The 24,263-nt window shown below is 33.4% G+C and overlaps 2 protein-coding genes across 3 annotated transcripts; both read right to left on the bottom strand.

The window, feature by feature from the left end:
* Positions 1-1,326: 1,326 nt before the first annotated feature.
* On the bottom strand, positions 1,327-6,629 carry LOC104116910 (serine carboxypeptidase-like 20). Its single transcript, XM_009627871.4, has 14 exons — positions 6,353-6,629; positions 6,099-6,244; positions 5,231-5,307; positions 5,011-5,133; positions 4,706-4,808; positions 4,589-4,626; positions 4,412-4,513; positions 4,202-4,282; positions 3,863-4,105; positions 3,043-3,108; positions 2,815-2,936; positions 1,936-2,049; positions 1,785-1,830; positions 1,327-1,605 (listed from the first exon to the last, which is right to left on the bottom strand). Exons 1-14 carry the CDS (start codon positions 6,505-6,507, stop codon positions 1,522-1,524), a joined length of 1,500 nt encoding a protein of 499 aa, XP_009626166.1. The 5' UTR covers positions 6,508-6,629; the 3' UTR covers positions 1,327-1,521.
* Positions 6,630-17,203: 10,574 nt separating this feature from the next.
* On the bottom strand, positions 17,204-23,208 carry LOC104116911 (protein AE7-like). 2 transcript variants are annotated; one of them, XM_009627873.4, is made up of 6 exons: positions 23,069-23,208; positions 22,453-22,617; positions 20,412-20,517; positions 20,220-20,319; positions 18,041-18,086; positions 17,204-17,624 (listed from the first exon to the last, which is right to left on the bottom strand). In XM_009627873.4, exons 2-6 carry the CDS (start codon positions 22,571-22,573, stop codon positions 17,524-17,526), a joined length of 474 nt encoding a protein of 157 aa, XP_009626168.1. In that variant the 5' UTR covers positions 22,574-22,617; positions 23,069-23,208; the 3' UTR covers positions 17,204-17,523. The 2 variants fall into 2 exon arrangements, with proteins under 2 accessions (XP_009626168.1, XP_009626167.1); XM_009627872.4 differs by having other exon boundaries at positions 22,453-22,601; positions 23,069-23,207.
* Positions 23,209-24,263: the final 1,055 nt, after the last annotated feature.

Genomic DNA, 24,263 nt, shown 5'->3' with positions numbered 1-24,263 from the left:
TTACTTTATTATTTGATAATTAAATTAAAGAATTTAATTAGTCAAATAAATTTAGTTATTAGTCCAAATGAAATATTATTATATTCTTTGCTAGCACAAAGGATATAATTAATATTGTGGACAAGTTGAAGTTTTCTATTTTAAATAAAAAAATTAAATTACATCTCTTGGTATATATATATATATATATATATATATATATATATATATATATATATATATATATATATATATTGCATTTGGTAATTATAATTAATATTTGTAAAATTCAATTTAGAATTGAATTCCATAAATGAGTTACATGTTTTTATTTTAAAATGTTGACTAAGTTGTAGAATTCAATTTAGAATTGAATTCCATAAATGAGTTACATATTTTTATTTTAAAATATTGACTAAGTAATAGAATTCAATTGCATAAATGAGTTACATGTTTTTATTTTAAAAGTATGACTAAGTTGTAGAATTTAATTTAGAATTGAATTCCATAAATTAGTTACATATTTTTTTTTAAAATATTTGCCATAAAACACGTGATTTGTATTTTTCCAATGAAAATTATGTATATGTGTGTATATATATATATATCCATAAATTAGTTACATATTTTTTTTTAAATATTTGCCATAAAACATGTGATTTGTATTTTTCCAATAAAAATTATGTATATGTATATATATATATATATATATATATATGTGTGTGTGTGTGTGTGTGTGTGAGAGAGAGAGAGAGAGAGAGAGAGAGAGAGAGAAGAGAGAGTGTCCTAATTAAGAATTAGTGACAAATAGATCTTACACATATTGTAAAGTCATGTAAAAACCAAGAGAGTTATTCTTGAGAAGAAAATTGCTTTGAGAAAGTAATAGTGCAATACAAAGCCAAGATAGAAAATACTAGTACAAAAAAATTATTTCTTGTTCTCCTACCTTTGAGTTGAGATTTTTGAGAAAAATTTTAACACAATATTTTTATTCAATTTGTTCGCGGGATTTTATTGATCAAAGAATTGATAGCAAGGATCAGTCTCGGTGTGAATACGTATAGAGTCTTCGCACTATCGAAGAAATTTAAAACAAGACTTTTTTCACTAGGTACGTCTTAGATCCGATCTTTGACATGCAAAATAAATTTTAAACACGAAAAAATATGCCTAGAATTGTTATTGTCTTCCGCTGCGTGTTATGAACACCTCCACGCAATCCTATAGCAATGTCATTTGCCCTTTATTATTTTATTCCGATATGAGTTTTGTTTCATATAGTTTGTTTAAAACACCAGTACAACAGTTTAGGAAACGAATTTGCATGGAAAGATGACAAAAATATGCTGAATAATGGAGAAATTGTCATTTCTTATTGCAGGCTTGAGATTTATCCATCTTTAAATACATGGTAAAAATCCAATACTCTTTTCCCTTTTTTCCTTATAGAAAATTCTCCCATTATGCACAGGGAAAAGAAAAATTCTCTTGTATCTCTGAAACAATTGGACTTAATGTCTATTTCATAATTTCATATAATCATATGTTCTTGCCCTCTAGCCAGCGCGTATAAAACGCCAAGGCCTCTCGTGGTTTGTACTCTGGCACGGTGTGTCCAGCTCCCTGAAATTTTCGGAAATTAATTAAATGAAAAGAAGGGGAGCCTTGGCATAAAGTTACTGCCGTGTAACCAAGAGGTCATGGGTTCGAGCCGTGGAAACAGCATGTTGTAGAAATCTTTTATTATTATTAAATCAAAGAAAAAAGATACATAATGAAAAAAAATCTTGATATGAACATACCTTAATAGTTAGAAAAATGAGGTTGTTGTCATAACCTTGTATGAAACTGCACAAAAAGTTTAAGCATTAAAAATGGTTTTTTTTTCAGAAATGCAATACATTAGAAAAGTTAAACATGAATAGGAATTAGAAGATGAAGATACAGACTTACCCTGCAACTTGTTCATTTACATACCAAGGCCTCCATTCATCAACAATCTTATATCCAAGCGATCTTGTCCATTTTTCTGAACCAGTGAATGGTACACACATATCGTGATCCCCGCTGCAAGAAATATTAAAAATGAATATAATCCTTCGGATTATAGCATCAAAAAAATCTCCACATAATTTGCATGTGATCAGGTCCAGGGTCACTACAGTCAATGCAGTAATCAACAACAAGTCCAGTGTAATTCCACAAGTGGGGTCAGTGGAGGGTAGTGTGTACGCAGACGTTACCCCTACCTCAAGAAGGTAGAGAGGTTGTTTGTTTCCGATAGACCATCGGCTCAATGCAGCAATCAGCTATCTCAAAATATCAACACACTTTTTCTTTGGATATTGTTAAACAGCCTTTGAATAGTCAGTAGACTTTGCACAGGGTTCCCAACAGCTAGTTTGTATTTGATAAATCATAGTATAAGATTTTTAAGGACATCTTAAAATCATAAATTATAAGCACATAAAAAAGCATTCTGATAGTTGCAACCTGCTAGATAGGAACATAGAATATCCCCGGTAAAATGATCGAAAATTCAAACTCATTATTATACAGCAACCAGTCACAAAAAAGTCCATATGTATCACCTTCATTACATATAAATCAGAAACTAATTTGATACTCTCCCAATCTCGTTTTATATGATGGTAATTGAGGTGTTTAAGATGCTGGTTTGACTTACATACTGTAGCATACTTGTAGAAGAAATGTTGAAGTAAAGGTTGAAAGTTAGAAAGAAGCCGGGTGCTTACACAATAATATACGAGTAATTCAAAAAGGATAGAAAAATGCATAGAAAGAAGCTAGGGACTTTGTTATCTGTTAAACCTGTATATGAGTGCTCGATATCCCCGAGCTGTGAGATTTTTGTGATACTTAATCATGCTTCCGGAATCATGAATTAGATGTATTTTGTCTGTGCATAACTCCCAGGGACCTGTGACAGTTGTCTGTTGTACCAGTAACACTAAATCATATATCTCCAAGAAAATATCTCCGGAAATAGGTAAATCGCCATCTTTAAAGCAAAGTACAGATGAGAAAATAATCTCTTACTTCTTTGGCATGAATTGCTTTACGAACTTCTTCATTGTTGAGCCATGCAGTAGCAACACGATCATCCTGCATATTTCATCTCAGATTATGTGACTGAATCAAGACATGAATTCCTCAAAGAGGGAATAAAATAAGTGTAAAAGAACTTAAAATTTATATCATTGGAACATCCAATTCATTCAAGATTAACAGGAAGGTTACCATGCCTACCTCTTCTTGAGCTAAATTTGTCTGAGCTTACTCATTTAGTGTTGAAGTTCATGCTTTTCATTGGAAAATTACAAAATAGACAAACAGCTTAAACCATGAAAAGCCCGTAAAGCTATACTTTCCACTCATCAATTGATAAGAACCACTTTTAACACAGCAAATATGCATAAAAAGCTTATTGACACTCATATAAGGCTATTAACTGTATACAACAGAAACTCTCAGAAGACAGTGTAAATTCAAATTATTAGACCCTTCGGCATATAGTAAGCAAATCATTACTATCTATTACTACTAACAGCTTTCCAGGGTCGCTCTGACTCTATTAATGCTGTGGCATTACAATTTTTAAATTATCCTCTATCTAGAATTTTGTTGAATTTTTTTGGATATGAGAGTGTTGTCGTAAATAGGTAAGCAGAGTTAGAAAGATGGAATTTAATATTGGGAAGACAACAGTCAGACAGTAGAGCAACTAGATAAGAATACTAAAAAGATAAACAAGTAAATTTCATGGACTTGCTTTGATATAAAATTAGTTAAGTTGAGAATTCAATGGAGAACCACTCGAGAACAAACAAAAGGAAACAAAGAATGAAGAGTGACTTACAGTGCAAGGGACGTGGGCACCATTGAGAATCTCCGGCCAAGTTGGGACATGTCCCTCTCTTACAGGAGCTCTAAAAGGCCATGCGCGACCAAACATTCTTTTTCTGACAGGAAGAGGCCTTTCTGTCTCACCTAGTTTCCGAAAGCTCATTGGCAATCTTGAGTTACCAGTGGAAATTACACTAGAATCTTTACTGTGGTAACACGGTTCTAAAATGTCATACAAGTTTAGATCCGCAACATCCTGCAATATGTGGTAAGGTGAATTTGGGTCTATAAAGCAGTGCAATGAATTACAGTGTCGACAAAATGAATCAAGAATGATAGAAAAACATCTTGCCTGATCAACTTGGTTTAGTTTGTCTGAACAATTATTACTCGCTGGTTCATAGAAATTTCCATTGCATAAAGTAGTAACTTCCTGAGCATGAGAAAGAATAATCAGAGACCAGTTACTAATAGACAAAGAGGCAACAATTAGGTTTTTACTGATAATTCAGAAGTCAAATGATCCAAGCACTTAAAAAATTAAACAAGAAGAAGCAAATACCTCAAACAATTCATCTGAAATGAGGCCCATACCATGTGCAAATGGAACAAGAGCATTACCGTCTATTATGTCATCCGTCACGCCATTTCCCACCATGTAACCCTGTGCAATACAACATAAAGAATTTACAGCCCAAACAACTAGTTATAACACGCAAAATCTTGAAATGATATATACCTTAAAGTTGATAACAGGCACTACTCCAGCATCAATACCTAAAAACAAGCAGAAGGTTAGTTTGTTTAGCTCCCCCGCCATACCAACCAATACATGCTCATTTAAGATCCAGATTACCTTTTGCTACTTCATAAGACAGAGTTGGCACATATATTCCAGCATAAGACTCTCCAGATATGTAGAATGGGTTCTTGAGATACTCCGGGTAGATCTCAAACCACTAGCGATAACATCATTTAGTAGAACCATAAATGAGTTTAGAACGATATAGAAAATAAATGAATTGTATTATTAGGTAAAACTATCAAACTTAGAACTCCGCCTATGTGAGCTGCTCATATATCCGGTCCCAAGACCGGAAGAAAGGAGTGTTCAGATAGGTTGATAGCCAGCGTAAAACTAGTCAGTTTCTATAATGTTACCTTGAGGAGAAACGAGTGGGTATCAGATGCAGTCTTTAAGTCTCCTGTCTTGTAGTCAGATTCATTTCCTGAGTAAGAAAACCCAACGCCAACAGGAGAGTCCAGATATATTACACTGGAAACCTGGAAAAATCAAATCTTTTCCTTATATTCATAATGTGTGCCTAATTAATTAATGAATGCAAGCATATGAACAAGTAGAATTAACACAAATAATAACCTTGGACCAACTGTGTGGATTATTATGCAGAATAGGCAGGCTCTCACTTGTCTTTCCCAACTCAAAATTAAAAGGTCCTGCAATGTAAAGAAATACCCTTTCTTATTATAGAAGACAAGAAATATAATGAAAGAAATCCTTTAATTTGCTTATGATAAATGAGAATTAGCAACTGCATCTCCATGGATCTTTTAATTTGTCCAAATATATGATCCTAATTCTCACAAGTAAGAACTACATTTGCTAATAACATCTTTTACTTGAGCCGGTTAAAAGAATAAGAACTACATTTGCTAATAACATCTTTTACTTGAGCCGGTTAAAAGAATTTTCAAATTTTTCAAGAAAAAATCAACATTTTTATGACAATGTCAGAGAAAAAGTTATAACACGCTGCTATAAACTTTATGGGTTCCGATTGTTAGAATAACGACTTCAAGTATTAATAACTGGCTTCTAAATCTAATATTTATACATATTTAATGAACTTTTCAACACAAATATATTGTCTGAGCAAAAGTTATTAGGTTCGGCCGAACCCACACACATGCTTCTAACTCCGCCCCTGCCTATTATCAATGTAAAAGACTAAAAACGGTTCTAACTTCTACATATTGGCCGTGTAAAAAAGCTTTTACACTATCAAATCACCTAAAAGATAACTATAGGTAACCATCCATAAAAAGATAACTACATATAATCGTCCATGAAAACTGAGACTAATAACCTAAAGAATAAGGCAAGTTATCGGCTACAACAAGTGAAAATACATTGATAGCGTAAAAATTCTTTACCCTAAAGATTAAGCAAACACATTATTACATCCTCATTCTTAAATTTGAAACAATAGTAGAAGTAGAGTTCATACCATGCTCATAGACAAAGCCATCAAAACTTGAGCAGCCAGGCCCACCATTGAGCCAAAGAACAACTGGATCTTCTGTTGGATCTTTTTCAGACTCAACAAAATAGTAAAACAATTTCTTACCATGATTTTCATCTATGGTAACATATCTGAAAACCCATTTGGAAAAAAAAAATATTCAGACTAAATATATAAATCACTATAACTCAAGCAAAAGTTCAGATTTATTTTTTTTTTAAAAGAAAAGAAATACTAACCCAGCATAATGCTTTGACTGGAAAGTGCCATTGAAGCCAGGAATTTGAGTTATCAATGCATTCTCAGGTACCCCTTCTATTACCAGAAATGAAAATGCCAAGAAACTTAACAGTAATATATTATAGTGTAAAAAATAAGAGTTTTTTCTTGCCATGTTTGGTATGAGAAAGCTAAAGAAAAGTGTTTGATGTTTCCTCAAAAAAACACACAAAATGATGGGTTTTATACTTTGATAAAATGTACTGTACAATCATAACTACTTATTAATCTATTTGATCCTTTCATTGCTTATAAGGCAAGATTAGGAGAGAAGATAAGGTACTTTTTACTTTTCAACATATAGTAAAGTCAGTTTATATAGGAAATTAGTTATTATCTGATTGTTATATAGTTCAGTGGTTTTTTTTTTAATTACTAAATTGAGTACTGAAAATAATTTGAAGTCTTTTGGTTGTTGGTATGAATTTATTAATGAAAGATGCTCTGGTATTCAATCATTGTTGTTGAGAGAACTTCCTTTTTTACAGCTACATATATCTCATGATATATCAAGAACCAAATATTCCGAAAATTACTCCTTATTATAAATTATAAAACAATAAAAGAAGAGGAGTATTTCATAAAAAGTAACAACAACAACAACCCAGTATAATCCTACTAGTGGGTACGCAGACCTTACTCCTACCCTGGGATAGAGAGTTTGTTTCTTATAGACCCTCGGCTCCCTCTCTCCAAAAACTCCCCACCTTACTCTTGGGGTGACTCGAACTCACAACCTCTTGGTTGAAAGTGGAGGGTGCTCACCACTAGATCAACTCACTCTTGTCGAATTAGTCCATAAAAATATTGAGAGAAATTTTATTGATTGCAATAAATTACAATGGTATAGAACCTCTCTATTTATAGGGAAAAAATGACTTCGCCACCAATTAACAAACTCTAAGATCTCTTTAAAATATAAACATTCACCTTAAATACAATTCTATTTATAACACTTCCCCTTGATTGTCTATTCAACAAATAATGTGCCTCGTTAAAAGCTTAACTAAAATAAAACCAAGAGGAAAAAATATTTTTGTGAAGGAAAAAGAGTACACATATCTAACAATATGCTTTTTTGTTGCCTCGTTAAAAACCTTGCAAGGAAAATCCATTGAGACAAAATTCCTTGTAAGGAAAAAAGAGTACAACGCGTGTTAACTCCCCCTGATTAGGCAATCAATTCACGTCTTTGAGCTTTCGCATTCCAATCTTGTGCACTATCTTTAAAAGATCGTTGGTAGATATTTGATAAACAAATCAGCCATATTGATTTGAATGAATACGTTACACCTTGAAATCATCATTCTTGGTAAATATGTAATGTCTTTATATAATGTCGTGGAATGATCTTTTCAATATCTCTATAAAGGTAAAAATTCTCGCTATCACATTATCATGCTTATAGTTATAGCAAGATACATATGTGCACAAATTGTACTTAGGATGTGGTACTTCATGACCAACAATTATATATGCTTTAAGCGATTTAAATCTTTCAGAGATTGTCATATAAGCCATATAATAGAGTTTAGATGCATATCAAGTTTTCATGTCATGCTAGACATATAAGATAGATAAAAGTGATTGCACACTCGGTTGACTTTATACTTTCAAGTGTTTGAACTATATGTCCTTCGTATGAAAACAATTATATTCGAATTGTGTCACTTCCATTTGGCCAATATTTTTTGTTTGTATTCGACAGACTTAAGATCCTCATCTATACTTGGCGCTATCATAGATGTAGTCGGCGAACATTTTATATCGGTTCTAACCTCTTTTTTTTCATAAAGACATAACATAGAGATCACTTCATTCATATTTTCATGTACCTCAACCTCTCCCGAGATTTTATGAAGTGTTATGTCATGTGATCTTCTAGATCACTTGCCTCATTGTTATGATCATTTTGTTCATTTGCTCATCTTTTTTATCAAGAATTTTATTTGAAACCGATTTGTCTATACGCTTTAAGTTTACCAAAGATTTTGTCCTTCTAGGACTTATTTCAATAGAAAAATTTGCAGTGAGAGTATAGTTACTTTCTTTGGAACAGCAAATACGTTTGGCACGCTTTGCAAATGAATTATCTTTTTATGAACTTCAAGTTCATATTATCTTATTCGAGGATCTAGATATACAAATGATAATTCATTCCACGCAATTTTTTCTCAATCATTTATCATGTCTCCCCCTCATATTAGAAAACTAACTTGCTTCCACAACTTTAAAAATCCACCTTTGTGCGTTACGTTGTTAATCAAAATATACACCGCACATCTATAATAATAAGATGGAATTATTTGGTTCATGACCCTGAACTACTTATGAGGAAAGAATGTAATATATTTTCGTATATAACGTATATCAACTTATATAGATAATTTATTCTCATAAGCAACAGTTTAGATATTAAGTGGAGGCACTCAATAAATAATTTTGCTAAACCAAATATGATATAAATCAACTTATCAAGATAAACTGTCTTGAATAGAAAATCTGAAAATTATGCTCTATTGAGCAATTTACCTCGCAAACATCAGGTTGCGGGTTAATAATAATCACACATATAACTATCTCACATATACATCTTATGTGGTATATATGACATGTGAATTGGTCCATATTCACCTTTGATATTTTTAGTTTTCACGGGATTCAATCCCAATTTTAGTTGGTCTATTAATTAACGAGAACAAGCAATGTAAGAGAATTCGTAAAGAACTTTCTACTTCTTTATTATTTACCTATATGAATTCTCTTTTATTTGTGCACATCATACTTAAATTAACATGGCTAAATCAATTATATCAGCCGGATAAATTATCAATATTGATAAATTTCAGGTTTACTCCATGACGTGTGCAATTACCAATAAAACTCCAAGTTTATTATGATATGGATTTTTATATCAATAAACTTCTACTTTACTGTGTTATTCTTTTATTTGTGTAGTACAAATGGGAGAATAAAGCGGGTAATTTTTCACATACATATTACCCCGCTACAAGTTCTAGTAATAGAAGATATTAAATCTTTCTTTTATTTATAGTCTCAACATAACCAACCACTTTCGCGAAAACTTTAAAAACTAAATAAGTTTCTTTGATACTTACTATAACACAATACACTATTGATAATCAATTTATTTCTCCGAAATAATATAATTGGCTCTTCCAAAGCTCTCAATTAATTTTGTACTATAACATGTTCATCAACATCCATATGATAAATATATCTTTCAAAGAGAAAGTTATACCATTATGGCCATGACCAAAATCATTATAGGCAAAATATGTTGCTTCTGTTACTTTTGTCATGTAATAATCACATTGCCATAATATTTTGGCATATTCACAATAGGCAAGTGATCAGTGACCATTCATGCCATAATAATAAAATTATTTTTTAATTTCATCTCAAACCTCCTTCTATAAATGAGTGTAGTATATTCACTATTACTAGCTCGTTCATATTCTTCCAAGAATGAATATGTATTCATAAATCACATGTTATCACATTCACATCATGAATGGACCATAATCATTTATATGTACTTTACAAATACCATGTCAAATCTATGACAAACATCACTTTCACAGAGTGAAGGATTATTTTGAGAATCCTTATTGTTCTCATTATCACAACTATGACGATTATAATTTTATCTATTGCCACGTCCACATCCATTGATACATTTACGGTAATAATTTTGTCTTCTTTTAGACTTATCATGTATTGCTATCACATTTTCTTAAGGGAATGAGAATGAAGCAAATTCAATGGGACGAGTTTCCACTTCTTGTGCTCACAATCATACATGAATTTGATCATGGCAAGACATAAAAATTTTACCACTTCGGGAGGTTATAATTTCTTACAAACTCCATTAGAGTTATATTCAAAATTTATTGTTTTTACTTGTATTTAAAATTAAATTATAGAATGTCAAGAATTTAAAAGAGAAAAATAAGGTAAAATACTAACCTTAAATCCAGAATTTATTCATGAGGGAAGTTCATGGAACAATTGACAATCATTATGCTCAATATTGTATATTAATTGAGTACCATGCACGTATCCCAAAGCCTCTACTCAGTTGGTTGGAGTCTCATGTTGATAACGTGTTATAAAACAATAAAAGAAGAAGGAGTATTGCAGAGAAAAGTAGAAAGAGAGAAATTTTATTGATTGGGATGAATTACAATGGTATAGATTATAGAACCCCTCTATTTATAGGGGAAAAATGATTTAGCCACCAAGTAACAAACCCTAAGATCTCTCTAAAATATAAACATTCACCTTAAAAATATTATTCTATTTATAACCGTCCTTTTTTTTATTTCTTAAATTTCGTTTCGAGTTAAATTTTGTCACATACATTGAAAGGAATGAAATATTTGTTTTATGGTATATCAGAACATTGAAAAGCTAGCATGTACGATAAAATAGGGCAGCCTAGTGCACAAAGCATCTCGCATTTATGTAGAATTCGAGGAAGGAATGCGCTCCAAAGGATATGATATAAATAGTCTATCATAATGCGAGCATTTGTAACTACTTTTACGACTCAAACATGTGATTTATAAGTCACATACAACTTTACCTCTAGTTCAAGACTTCGTCCAAAAAAGCTCATATGTGCGATCCCTTTTTTTAAAGGAAGAAAAAACTCATTTTGCTCTTTAGATTATAAACTTATTGGAAGTCTAATGAAGGGGTGACTGTACATACAACATCAATGTGTTTCTTTTTATTGTTTTTTATTTCCTGTAACAATTCCACTAAGCAAAATATTTTGAAGTTTATGATATTCAGCTTAGTCAGCTAAATTGTAGTATGTGTCATGTATAATGCATTATAGTCAATTGGTTATGTTTTGGTCATGTATAATGCATTACAGTCGATTAGTTATGTTTATATCTCAAGAAGACACTTAATTGTCAAATTGTCAGAATGTAAATCACAATGTAATGACTTTGGTGAAAAAGAATTGATGTATGATTTATTCATGTGCTTGTTATGTATTTTTTTGTTTCATATTATTTGTCTTTTATACCCCAATTGAAAAAAGAATCTAATAATCTTAATGATAAAAGTATTAGTACAAATTATCCTTTATATTATATTAAACGTCTTACATAATTAATACTCTACTAGTTAAAACATTAATGATATACCGCGAGAAAGTATTAAGTGACTTTTCATTTTTTATTATGTTAAATACGTAAAAACAAATTTGAAATTGTGTCACATATTGAATAAATTTATTTGACACAATATCCGCACGTAACAATCAAAACACAAGAATATGTTTTTATAGAAAAACATTCTACTTTAAACAAATCAAAGGACCATAAGTTATTTTAGGATGGGACGTTTGTTTGTTTGAATAATTAAAATCTAATGATGACGATTTTTCCATAACAACTTTGGTACTTTTAGTATTGGTACTTAGAATTAACCATTTGCATTTTAGTATTAATCACAAAGTTTCACAATAACAAGTCTCATCTTTCTACTTTTGTCTCCCGTTTTGAAGTTCAGTTTGGACAAAAATCTGAACCATCTCACGCTGTAGGACCATTATGATGGAAACAAAAAAAAGGAAATAAAATTAATCATTTCACCAACCACTTTGTTTAATTTTAGTATTATTTAATTTTTCAACCATTCTCTAATTTAAAATCACGTTTCTCTTCCCCGGACACCGAACAAAGGGAGCCCCGACTTCACTTGTCTTAGTAAGACCAAGCCATCTACGTCTCGGTCGGGGACGACTTCGGATAATCAAAAATAGCATTTTTTTTTTTTTTGGAATCGAGTGAGATGATATGGTGAAACGGATGCTAGCTTTATATGCTTTTCGCGCTCGATCTTGAGCAATTCATTATGGAAGAAATATGTTTTTTCAAATATATTCATTTGACCAAAAAAAAAATCACACTGCATGTCCCCTAAACGGGACTGGTTTTGACGGTTGTCTCTGTTTTTGACTGGTCTTAATAACTACGGAGTACTCCGGAAGAAATTCAAAAATAGTTATATTTATAAATGATAATTGAAAGTTAGCCCTAGTTTCAAAAGTAATCAAAATTTAGTCATTTTTTCAGGTAAAAATAAAATCTGAATAAAATATTTACATGTATTTTATAATGTTCTGGAGTGCCAACATAATATGCTGGAAATTTATACGCATGAGCTCGTAAAATAAATAGTGGCTATTTTTTAATGATAAAAATGACTATCACATGTAGTGGCTCTTTTGACGAGTATTCTTTAGTCCAAGTCCCCGTACTTGAAGTTGAAGAGAAACCCAAAATATCTCCAAAAGATTTGTAGTCGTGAATAACGTGTATATTTGGTAGATGAATCTCATTGATTGACTTAGGTTGCACATCAATCTATGTGTCAAATACAAATTGGTCCAAAAGATAGACAGTGCATATGAGGAATAGGCATGGCACAACAGAAAGATGATGTAAAAGCCACCAATTGGGTTATCACATAAATAAATAAAAAAGAATAAAGAGGACCCAACTTTTTCTTATTTATATTTCGATATCATGTATTTTTTTTTTAATTTCGTAAGGTAAGGGTAAAACTATATATATAATATCCTTCTCAGATTCATTGGTGAAATTATACTAGATTTATTGTTGTTGTATTTTGATGTCCATATTAGGGCCCCGATTATTTGGATTTGTCCGCATAAAATTTATTAAAGAAAGAAATGTTCTTATAATTTCTTTTATTTTCAAAGCTCAAACTTCTAATTAAGAAGGGAGGAATTCTACCGTCATAACTGTTTGCAATGAAACCCAACCAATAAATAAAATGCATATCGCAAATTCACAATAAATAAACCTATTCCTCGAACTTGGTCCAGAAACCATTGTTGCTGCAGCTTTATTTTATGCTTCTTCTAATATTGTGGGACCTTTAAATTACGAAATCCCACAAATTATTTTTCAGAGAATATACTATCTTTTGTCAACAATAATTTCCACCATTAACTTATACCTAGGTGTACAAATAAAATTGATAAACCGGGTCAACCCGATAATCCGAGTCAAAACGAGAAAAAAAATTCAATTATGATTTGGTTTGGTGTTGAAAAAAACCCGACCATATTTAATTTGGTTTGATTTTAACTAAAAAAAGTCAACCCAACCCAACCCAAAATTATATGTATAGAAGTTTTAAATATATTTAAAACATAAAAATATTTATTGTCGTGTAATTTATAAATATTTCTTAAGCTTTTTCATAGTTTTATCTTTTAACATATTATTTCAAGCTTGAATTTATAATTTTTGGATGCTCCAATAAGTTTTATAATCCATAAATGTTAGTAACTCAAATAAATCCTAAACTAAAATCAAATCAATACTAATGCTAATAAAAACATTCAATTCAATTGTACTATGAATGAAAATAGTGTTGAATATCTATTTTTTAGTTTTTTCATGGTTTAGATAAAATGTATAACTTATTTTTCTTTTAGTGGTTAGTCATGTAAATAATAGTACTTATTAGTCGTAATTTTAAATTATGTTTGTTTTCATTATGGCTTATTAATAATATTTATTTTATGCGATTTTATTATCTTTATTGTTGAATATTTTAGTACAATGTCATGACTCATCTCATATTCATGTTATTTTATTGAAAAATACCTTATATAATTCTGTCTTACTAGGATTAAAGAAATATTTGGAGCACAAATTTTACGTTTTGTGCTATGAAGAATTATGAAAAAAAAGTGAAAAAACCCGAAAATCCCAAAAATCCGAAATTAAAAAATCCGACTTTTGTTGGTTTGGTTTGGTATTTAGATTTAATAACCTGATACAATTGGTTTGGTTTGGTAATTAGAAAATTCGAACCAACCCGACCTATGTATATCCCTACCCACGATATATAGTTAGCCAAATGCTTGCTTTTTTTGACAACAACAATAACTCAGTGTAATCACACAAGTAGAGTTTGGGGAGGGTAGGATGTACGCAGTTTTATCCCTACCCGGAAAGGGCAGAGAGACTGTTTCCGAAAATAAAATATTTTGTTTTCTCGCACAATTGATTTATTTTCTTATCTAAATAAGTTTTATTTTGCTTTATTTTTTATACTAAACAAAAAAATCAAAATACAACATATATTTTCTGACGGTAATCTTAAAAACATTTTCCAGAACCAAATACAGACACTCAAAAAGTAGAACAAAACATATTCAAAATAAAACGAAAGGGCGACAAATTTGTTTGTTTCCAATAGGTCATCAGGATTTGAACTACCAATGTTTTCCTCCTGTTTTTAGGCTAATTTGTTACCTGATACAACTTCCAAGTAGGAACTACAACAAACCTAATAAACTGAACTTTGATTGTTATTTTTCTGGAGGACCGCTAAAATATTTGTGGCATTTGTTTGGAGTTTTAAGGTTGACTTTGAAAGCTTAGTTTTCGAGTTTTTATTGATTGTTTGAGATATTTTTTGAAAATTTTATCAACTTTATTTTATTTTCTTTTGAAGATTTTCCATCTCATTTTTTCAAAATTTTCAAAATACGGAGAAGCCTTTGAAGAATACAAAAGCGCTAAGAAGGCTACTAATAAAGGCTGAAGGGAAGCTCTGGATGGCTTGAACTGGGGCCGTGCATAATTTGGTAAATACCGAATTAACGTACCGAAATCGAAAATTTTAGTATTTGGTATTCGATATTTTAGTATTTGGTATGTTATTTGGTTTAAGTTTTAAAAAAAATTGGTATTAGGTATGGTAGTATTTTAAAATGAAATACCGAAATGCCGAAATCGTACCGAAATATATATTATATTACACAATACACATATTATTAATTATAACATAAATATAAAAAATTTAAAATTTTACTTTCTTTTATTCTCTAAGTACATCAATTAACTCTAAGCAAGTAACAAGACATTTCTAATGATCAAATTTATTTCTTATGTACAGTTTTCTCTCTCTGGTTAATATTTGCTGGTTTTGGACAAAATTTTTGTCAACAAACGTTTTTAGTTTTGTACTTTTGAACACTTTAATTAAGAATATTATAATTTATGACTCTATGCACTGGTTAGTATTCAAACCAAATAAACCGAAGTTACCGAACCGAATAAATCGAAACCGAAAGGAAAAAAACCGAAACATACCGAATTTAATTAGGTACGGTATTAGTATAGCATTTTAAGAAACCGAATACCGAAAATACCGAACCGAAATGTCTAAATACCGTACCGTACCGACCGACGAACACCCCTAACTTGAACCAAAAGTTAGGGACACGAACTAAGGGATGGCAATGGGGCGGGTGCGGGGCGGGTGCGAGGCGGGTTCTATTTTAACCCACAAAATTTCAACCCGCCCCGTCCCACCCCGCATAGCATGTTCACCTGCATCCACCCGCCCCACTCCACTAAAGATTATTATTTTTAATTTAAACTTTGAATTTTCTGCTTCTGTTTAAGTTAGTTAATTATATTTACTTTCATTAAACTAATTCATTTTCCTTTTTCTTTGGAATATATCAAATGGAATGTTTCTTTTGGGATTTCAAATCTGGCTTCATTTAAGACGATGCATTTCAGTTGCTTCAATCGTGTCTTTAAGAGTATGCTTTTGAGCTATTAGGACTTTAACCAAAAATGAAAAAAAGAAACAGAAAATAATTAATGTAGATGAATTACAAATACAAAACAAATCAAAAGAGCTTTTTTTAGAAGAAAATTGTTGGTGTTTCCTTGTTCCATTGTCAAAGCATACTTGCCATTTAATCTTTTGCTTTTTGTTTCTTCTAGGGGGTGGGGGTGAGGTATGTTCGAGGGGAGGGGTTGAATTTTAAAATAGCCAGCAATAGGATTTTTCACCAATACAATAATAGAATTTGTGTAGAATAGATTCATGTCTTTCTTAGTTTGTGTCACTATTTGAACTCACACCCGTTCCGCACCCGCAATTATTTTTTAAAAAAAATTCAACCCCCCGCCCCGCACCCGCACAGGCCCAAACGCGCCTCACCCCGCATAGGTTCAAACCCGTCTCGCCCCGCACCCCATCCCCACCGCTCCATTGCCATCCCTAAACACGACTGGGAGAGAAGATGGGTAAGGATTTTAACCAAGTCTCAACAACTATTGACAAAAGAAAATGAGGTCTGAGGAGAAATGGAGAGGCTATTTTGATAAGTTATTTAACTCGGACCAAGAGAAACATTTGGGAATTCCACACGTGTACAATAGAAACCTTAGCTACTCTAGTAGAATTATAGCCCGTTTGGCAAGCGAGAAAAATCAGCTGAGAAGCGTTTTTTCAAATTTACTTTTGGTGAGAAACAGTTTGTGTTTGGCTAATTAATATAAAAAGTACTTCTAAGCATCAATTAATGTTTGGCCAAACTTTTAAAAAGTGCTTCTAAGTGTATTTTTCTCAAAAGTATTTCTGGGAAGAAGCTATTTTTTTCTGTTTCTCCAAAACTGCTTCTGCTTCTCCTCAGAAGCACTTTTTTTTTCTCCTCAAAGCTTGGCCAAACACTTCAAATTTGAAAAAAAAACACTTAGAAAAAAAAAAGTGCTTTTGAACTTGAAGAAGCTTGGCCAAACAAGCTATTAGGCCGACAGAGATAAAGGATGCCATGAAAAATATAAATACTAGAAAAGTTTGTGGTTCAAATAGTATCCCTATAAATGGTTGAAAGTGTCTTGGAGAGGTTGAAGTAGAACGAGTCGCGAAGCTATTCAACGCCATACTAAGAAGTGATAGGATGTCCGACGAGTAAACACCATATTTGAAAATTCTGTTTTCATGAAAATCCAAGGCTTGTATATCCACCAAGTGCTCTTACAGGCTAAAAATATTGAAAATACCATGTGAATATGATGATATAAATATCGCATAGATCTCTTCATAAAAATACAACCTATTTCAGACCAACCAACTACATTGTGATTTCACACTTTCACTAAACACAACCTCATTAATATAATGAAAATATAACCAATGAAAAACTGTTCAAAAACAACCACAAAAATATAACATTGAAGGACTTTTTGATGAAAGCTGTTCGGGTTGTATCTCCATATACTGAACAAAGACTTAGTAAACTTCCTCATTCAAGAGATGGAGCAAGGCATTCGTCTACCATATCGACAAGGTTAGGATTTTCCAATGCTGCAGCTACCCGTTCTTTATCGTTCAACTGCTTATTTACTGCAGGCAGAAAAATAAATGATCAGTTGCTGGACATAAAGCAATCGGAGACTGCTCTTAAAAAACTCTCATCTCCAAATGTTTGATGCTAAAAAAATACAAGAAGCTTGTATGCTTTTCTTTTTCCCTTCTCTTTTCTTTTGGGTATGTTATAACTTTAACTTACATTTACCTAAAGGGCGAACACTATACATGGACCATGGTAGAAGAAAACCCATAACCAGCTCTATGCCCGTGTGGTATGTTAAAAAGACATAATATACAGTTCGCTCGCAAAAGGAAGATGCCCTTTTGTCAAAGCAAATGGGAAGTGACAAATACAGGCCTGGTTGGGTTCAAAAGAAGTCCAGCAGAGTGACAAACAGAGAGTTATAAAGATTTGTTAGTGATCAAAGGGTAATGGTTACGACAGATACCTGCAGCTTCTGTAGCGTGAGTGCCAGGTGCTACTCTAATATCTACCTGGGAAGATAACAAAAATATGTTATTAAAAAACAAGCAAACTTAAAACTTGCAAATTGATTGACATTTCCAAGAATTTAAAGTCACAGCTAGCAATCAACTAAAAACTTCAAGTTCGCGGAAGGACCGCACCCCGAGGAGGTGTGATGTAGGCAGTCTAGCCTGACGCAAGCATCAATGGCTGATTCCACAGCTCGAACCCGTGACCTATAGGTCACATGAAAACAACTTTACCGTTGCTCCAAGGTTCCACTTCAACTAAAAATTTCAATGTTAAAATATTTGTATAATATTCCAACAAAAAAATTCCTATAGAAGACTTTGCATCTTTGTTTAATTCTTGTAGTTTTGAAAATGCAACTAAAAAGTTGAAATAACATTTAGAGACTGATTACAGATCTGATACAGGTTATCCACATTATGCACGAACATGCCATAAGTAGTTAACAACAACAAAAACAACATCCAGTGTAATCACACAAGTGGGGTCTGGGGAAGGTAGAGTGTATGCAGACCTTACCCCTGCCTTTAAGAAGGCAGAGAGGCTGTTTCCGATAGACCCTCGGCTCAGGAAGGGAAAAGGGGAGGGGCAATCTAAGTTGCGCGGACTCTTCGATTTTGGTGTCGTCCCCGTCCCGATACGAGACAGGGACGGGAGCGGGATACGTCCCGAATTCGGTCAACTGACTTCGGACACTTTGACCGGAGTCCATCGATAAATTTGGGAGAAAAATTGAGATTTTGATTTTTCAAAATAAAAAATAAAACAGATTTAAGTTATGGAAATGGCATACCTTCAATATTGTAGTATTTTTGTCTTATATTTTTGGAGAATGAAAGATTGAATTCTACAATATTCATGTAAGTTTTTCACAGAATATCTCTCAAAATTTACAATATTTTTATAGCTCTATTTTTTATTATTTTGAATTTTATTAACCGAATCCCCGCACTCGTATCCATATCAGGATCCGCACCCCCGAATCTTAAAATTTAGATTTTGCCAAATCATATACTCGGATCCGTCTCCGTATCGGATACCCGCACCCGAGCCCGAGCAACTTAGGGGACAATAACAAGCAAATCGATCTGACAACCGAAGCGAAAATACAAAACTAGCAATGGGTAATGCAATCAGAAAATCAAAACAAAAGACAACAACAAGTAATAACAGAAGTCTAGGGATATGAAAAAACACGAAAAACACCAAGTGGTGTATCAAAGCTACTGTTACAAACAAGGACAACACTCGGCTACCTAACCCTTACCCTTTATTCTCAATCTCCACCTCTTCCTATCCATGGTCATGTCCTCAGTAAGCTGAAGCAACACTATATTTTGTCTAATCACCTCTTCCCGATACTTCTTCGGCCCGTTTCTACCTTTTCGTTCGCCCTCCGATGCCAACCTCTCACACCTCCTCACCGGAGTATCAATGCCTCTCCTCTTCACATGCCCGAACTCGCCTCCCGCATCGTGTCCTCCACAGGGGTCATACCCACCTTGTCCCCGATAACTTCATTTCTAATTTTATCTAACCTGGTATGCCCGCACATCCACCTCTACATCCTATCTCAACCACTTTCATCTTCTGGACATGAGAGTTCTTGACTAACCAACACTCTGCCCATACAGCATAGTCGGTATGACCACCACTCTATAAAACTTACCTTTAAGTTTTGGTGGCACATTCTTATAACACAGAACACCGGAAGCGAGCCTCCATTTCATCCATCCCACCCCAATACGGTGTGTGACATCCTCGTCAATCTCCCCGTTCCTTTGTATAACAGATCCAAGGTACTTGAAACTTTCTCTCCTAGGGATGGCTTGTGAATCAAACCTCATGTCTTCATCCACTTCCTGAGTCCAAGGAAGAAACTTTGAGGTTGAAGTCATTAACATTTCTAAGAAACCACACACAGACAGCCACACGTTACATTAATGCTTGGTCCAGCTCTACAAGTATGAACGTCTTTTCCAGTAATCTGTGGTTTTGGGAATTGTTGACTTCTATAGCATCATAATAGCATATAGCATAATATTCTATCTACTGTAATATTATTTCTACAGGGAAAGATGTGTAACACACATAGGAACCTTGAACCGAAATAGAAAGGTGATAAAGCATACCTTATAACGTGAAGGCAAAGATCGCATAAGTTTCACACGCAAGCATAATCCAATAATGGTTGCCATGCTGCAATGTTCAACAGTTGGCGTGAATGTGACCCTGAATCCAAGAACTCCCTCTTCTTAGACAACATGAAAATGGTACTTACAAGGAATCAGAACAGAAACATATGAAACAGATTCATTTCTCACCTTACATAGCTTCGCTCGTCATCTACCTCAATGGCATCTTCTGTTATAACTTTCAGCTCTTCCAGAGAATAGGGATGCTCTGGATCTTTTATATCTCTAAGATAGTGTAAGAATGTTAAGGAATGATTAGCTTTTCATAGATATGAAGTTGCCCCAACTAATCAAACTTCATACTTGCTTAGTTCCCTTCTAAACGATACAATGATGACCCAAAGAGGGAGAAAAAAATTTAGAAGGAATCCTATCGAAACACATAGTCAAATGTATTGTCCTCATGTTACTTGGTGAATGACACTAGCATTTGTGAAGCAAAAGGAAATATGAAACTATGTAAAAGTTCATCAAGAAGAGTAAACTGAAGACTGCAATCACGTGTAAGCAATTGGTCACACTGACCCATATTTTAATCGAATAGGAAGTATACAAAGATAATTTATCCCTGATTGAACAGTGTCACCTCAAATCAGAACTGGGGGCAGCACGACCCTAAAAAATTTCATGACATGTGATCCTAATATAACCATTTCACAGGAATAGCAACGCACTTCAATTTGTCTTGGCCAAAATCCCAAAAATGTAAAAACAAATGTTGAAGGTGCAAATAATGCCCCCCCCCCCCTCCCAAAAAAAAAAAAAAAAAACCAGCGTAATCCCACAAGTGGAGTATGGGGAGGGTAGGATATACGCAGCCTCCCCCCCCAAAAAAAAAACAAATTCAAAAAGCAAATAAAGACATGAAAATCATATGTCAACTTCTTTAATGAAAGGCATCCAGAAAATTCAAACTAAAGATAGCTATTGTCATGTTTCTACAAAAAATGGAGCATAGTGACTCACATGCACTCCGATCCTCCTACATCTCTATTTCTGTAAAGCAGGATTAGTATTTGGGGGTACACTGCACGTGTGGCGTGGAGAAAGTGAGATGAGGATTGCCTTTCCAAACATTTATAGAGCCTCGCGCCAGAGAGACCTTACAATCCAAAAGATTCATATGATACATGAAGGGGAAGTCCATTGGGAATTTGAAATTAGGAGGAACCTCTAGGATTGGGAGATGGGAGAATCTCAAAACCTGGTTGACCTTCTGTGCAGACAGAAAGTGTCTACATCGTATCTATGGAGACAGGGAGAGAGTAGGGACTGCTTGTTCATAGTTAAGTGTCAATATTCCCACGCCTTTCTATTTGGGGTCCCTAGGGAGCCCAGAAAGGTGTGTTTCTTTGAGTGGTTGACAACGAGGGGAGTGATACTGACAGCGAAAGATCCTGAAGAAGAGGAGGATCACCTATGTTAGTTTGTGCTTAAGTGAAGATTCTTGGGTGAAGACATAGACTATCTACTGCTGCACTGTCTGGTGGCTCGCGTTTGTGGTCGGTAGTCCTAAATTGGTTTGGAATGCAATGGTGATTTCGGGTACAGTAAAGGACGTGGTGCACCGTTGGGCCTTCAAAATCGAGAGCATGGTACTTAATATGCCTACTTCACTCCAACTTCATTATTTAGGCTTTCGCCAAAATAATAAGTAACAGAATATAAAAAATGATCTTACTATACCAGAAAAGAAAAAGCTTACAACAATATTTCGTGCACTAAGGTGCAAAAGTTTTTTCTCACTTCATCTTTCGCATTGAACTACATAGAACAGAAATATATATCAAAAACAACTATAAAGAAAAGAAGCAGAAGTTCTTTTTTACTTCATCTTTCACATTGAACTACAGGGCACATCAATAAATATCAAAAACAACTACAAAGAAATTAACTCTAGTTTGCCAATTCAAAAACCTCCTCTAGGTATTCTGCAGTGTAATATTTTAACGCTACTCAGCGACTTAGCATGCTAGTACTGCTCCATTTCAGAACTGAATGATTGAGCACAAGACTCTCACAGATTCTGAAGTGGATGAGTTTTAGCCTCATAGATATTCCCTTATCATAGAAAGATTAATTCAAGTCTAACTTAACAGACTAAGAACACTAACGGATTTCAGCCAACATTGGCTGAATGATGATAAAATGAAATCATTCAGAAGGATATCAAAAATTTCGAGCTGGTCGATAGTTTCAGCTGCATATTCATCCACACTTTGACCACTCCTAGCTCGACGCTCCTTCTTTTCATACACAATGGGGTTGGCATTTATCAATTCAGAAACCATTTTCACGCCCGACCTTTATAAGATTAACCTGGAAGCAAAGATGTCTACATAGATCAACACACAAAACCAGTTCCTGAGTTAAAGAAATTTCTTTGCAATAATAAATAAATAAATTTAATAAACTTCAAATTTGTCTTTCTGAGTCATTAGCTAAAACAGCTGCTTCATTTTAAACCTCTCCTTGCATCAAAGAAACGATAGAAATCTCTGCGAAAAATCCTCATCAAACACCCAAAAAAAATACTAACAAATTGCTCCCCCGTCGCAATTTATGTGATATTATTCCTTTTTAGTCTGTCCCAAACAGAATGATAAATTAACTAGAATAAGACATTTACTCGTCTACACCCATGTGGAAAAACATACAAAAATCTTAAAATTTTCTCAAGAATCGTCGGAATTTTCCCCAGAAAGAATCATAATAAGTCAAGTTAAAAATCACAAATTCAATAAGAGAAAAACAAAAAGTATGTGTTTTTAGTAGATTCAACTTACGAGTTCGATTTCCAATCTGAATACGTGTATTTGACAAGGGGAAAGAAGGAGAGCGAGCTACGAAGGCAGATGGTGGAAGAAGCGGATGTTGGCGGGGAAGAACAACTCCTAAATCTTGGGACCTAAAACTGTTCTTCATTGGATTTTTAGTTGTTAATTAGTTTTAGGCCTCGTTGGTCGGTACAAGATATCCGACATTAAATGGTTTATTTTTAAAGTATGTTTCTTAATTATTCGTACCTTAATAATTATTAAGTGTGTTTGTTGTTTTAACGTGGCAATTACTTAATGGGTCTGAACAGATCTGAACATGTCTGATCTATAACACAGACTCAATTTCATTAAGATACGATCATCCATATTCATTATTAACTGTCGCCACCGCCTACTATTATCAACTATCACCATGCCATCCACCATCACCATACTCAACCACCATCAACATCAATCATAACCGTCATCATTATCGACTACCACCATCCACCATCCCCACTACTTTCACCACCATCATTCTCAATCCCAACCAACACTCATCCACCTCAACCATCACAACTAACCACCCCATCACCATCAAACAACCATAGTCGGTAGTGCCCATCATTATAAACTACCAACACCCATTACCACCTTCCTCAATCACAACTACCGCCACCAACCATCATTATTAACTATCACCACCACCACCACCACTACTATACTCAATCATAAATCATAATCGCCACAACTACCAATCACCATTAGCTACTACCCTAAACCACCACCAGCCACCGCCTCTGGTCAGCATTCACAAGCACTACCGTTAGTCATCATCACCAACAGCTATCATATTTTAAAAAATTATATATTTTATTGACAAATATTAGATTAATTAGTATTTTATTTGAATTTATGTTTATTAATTTTCAAATAAAGATAAATTGTATACATTCAAATGTTAAAAATCAAACAATCTTAATCATTTAGTATTCAGATCTTAATACACATCTTAATATTCAGATGTGTATTCAGATTCAGATGCATTAATCTTAATACATATCTTGATATTCAAATGTGTATTCAGATTCAGATGCCTTAATCTTAAAAAAAAACAAATGAGGCATTAGTGTACGCGCGTTGCGCGTCTTCCTCGTCTCACTGAGTAATTCTTTTTAGAAATTATTACATAAATATTACTTCAAATATTATATTTAAGTTA

This window comes from Nicotiana tomentosiformis, chromosome 6, assembly GCF_000390325.3.
Source record: "Nicotiana tomentosiformis chromosome 6, ASM39032v3, whole genome shotgun sequence".
Classification (NCBI taxonomy): domain Eukaryota; kingdom Viridiplantae; phylum Streptophyta; class Magnoliopsida; order Solanales; family Solanaceae; genus Nicotiana; species Nicotiana tomentosiformis.
The sequence above is the reverse complement of the archived record's forward strand: the minus strand, read 5'-3'. Positions and strand labels throughout refer to the sequence as shown.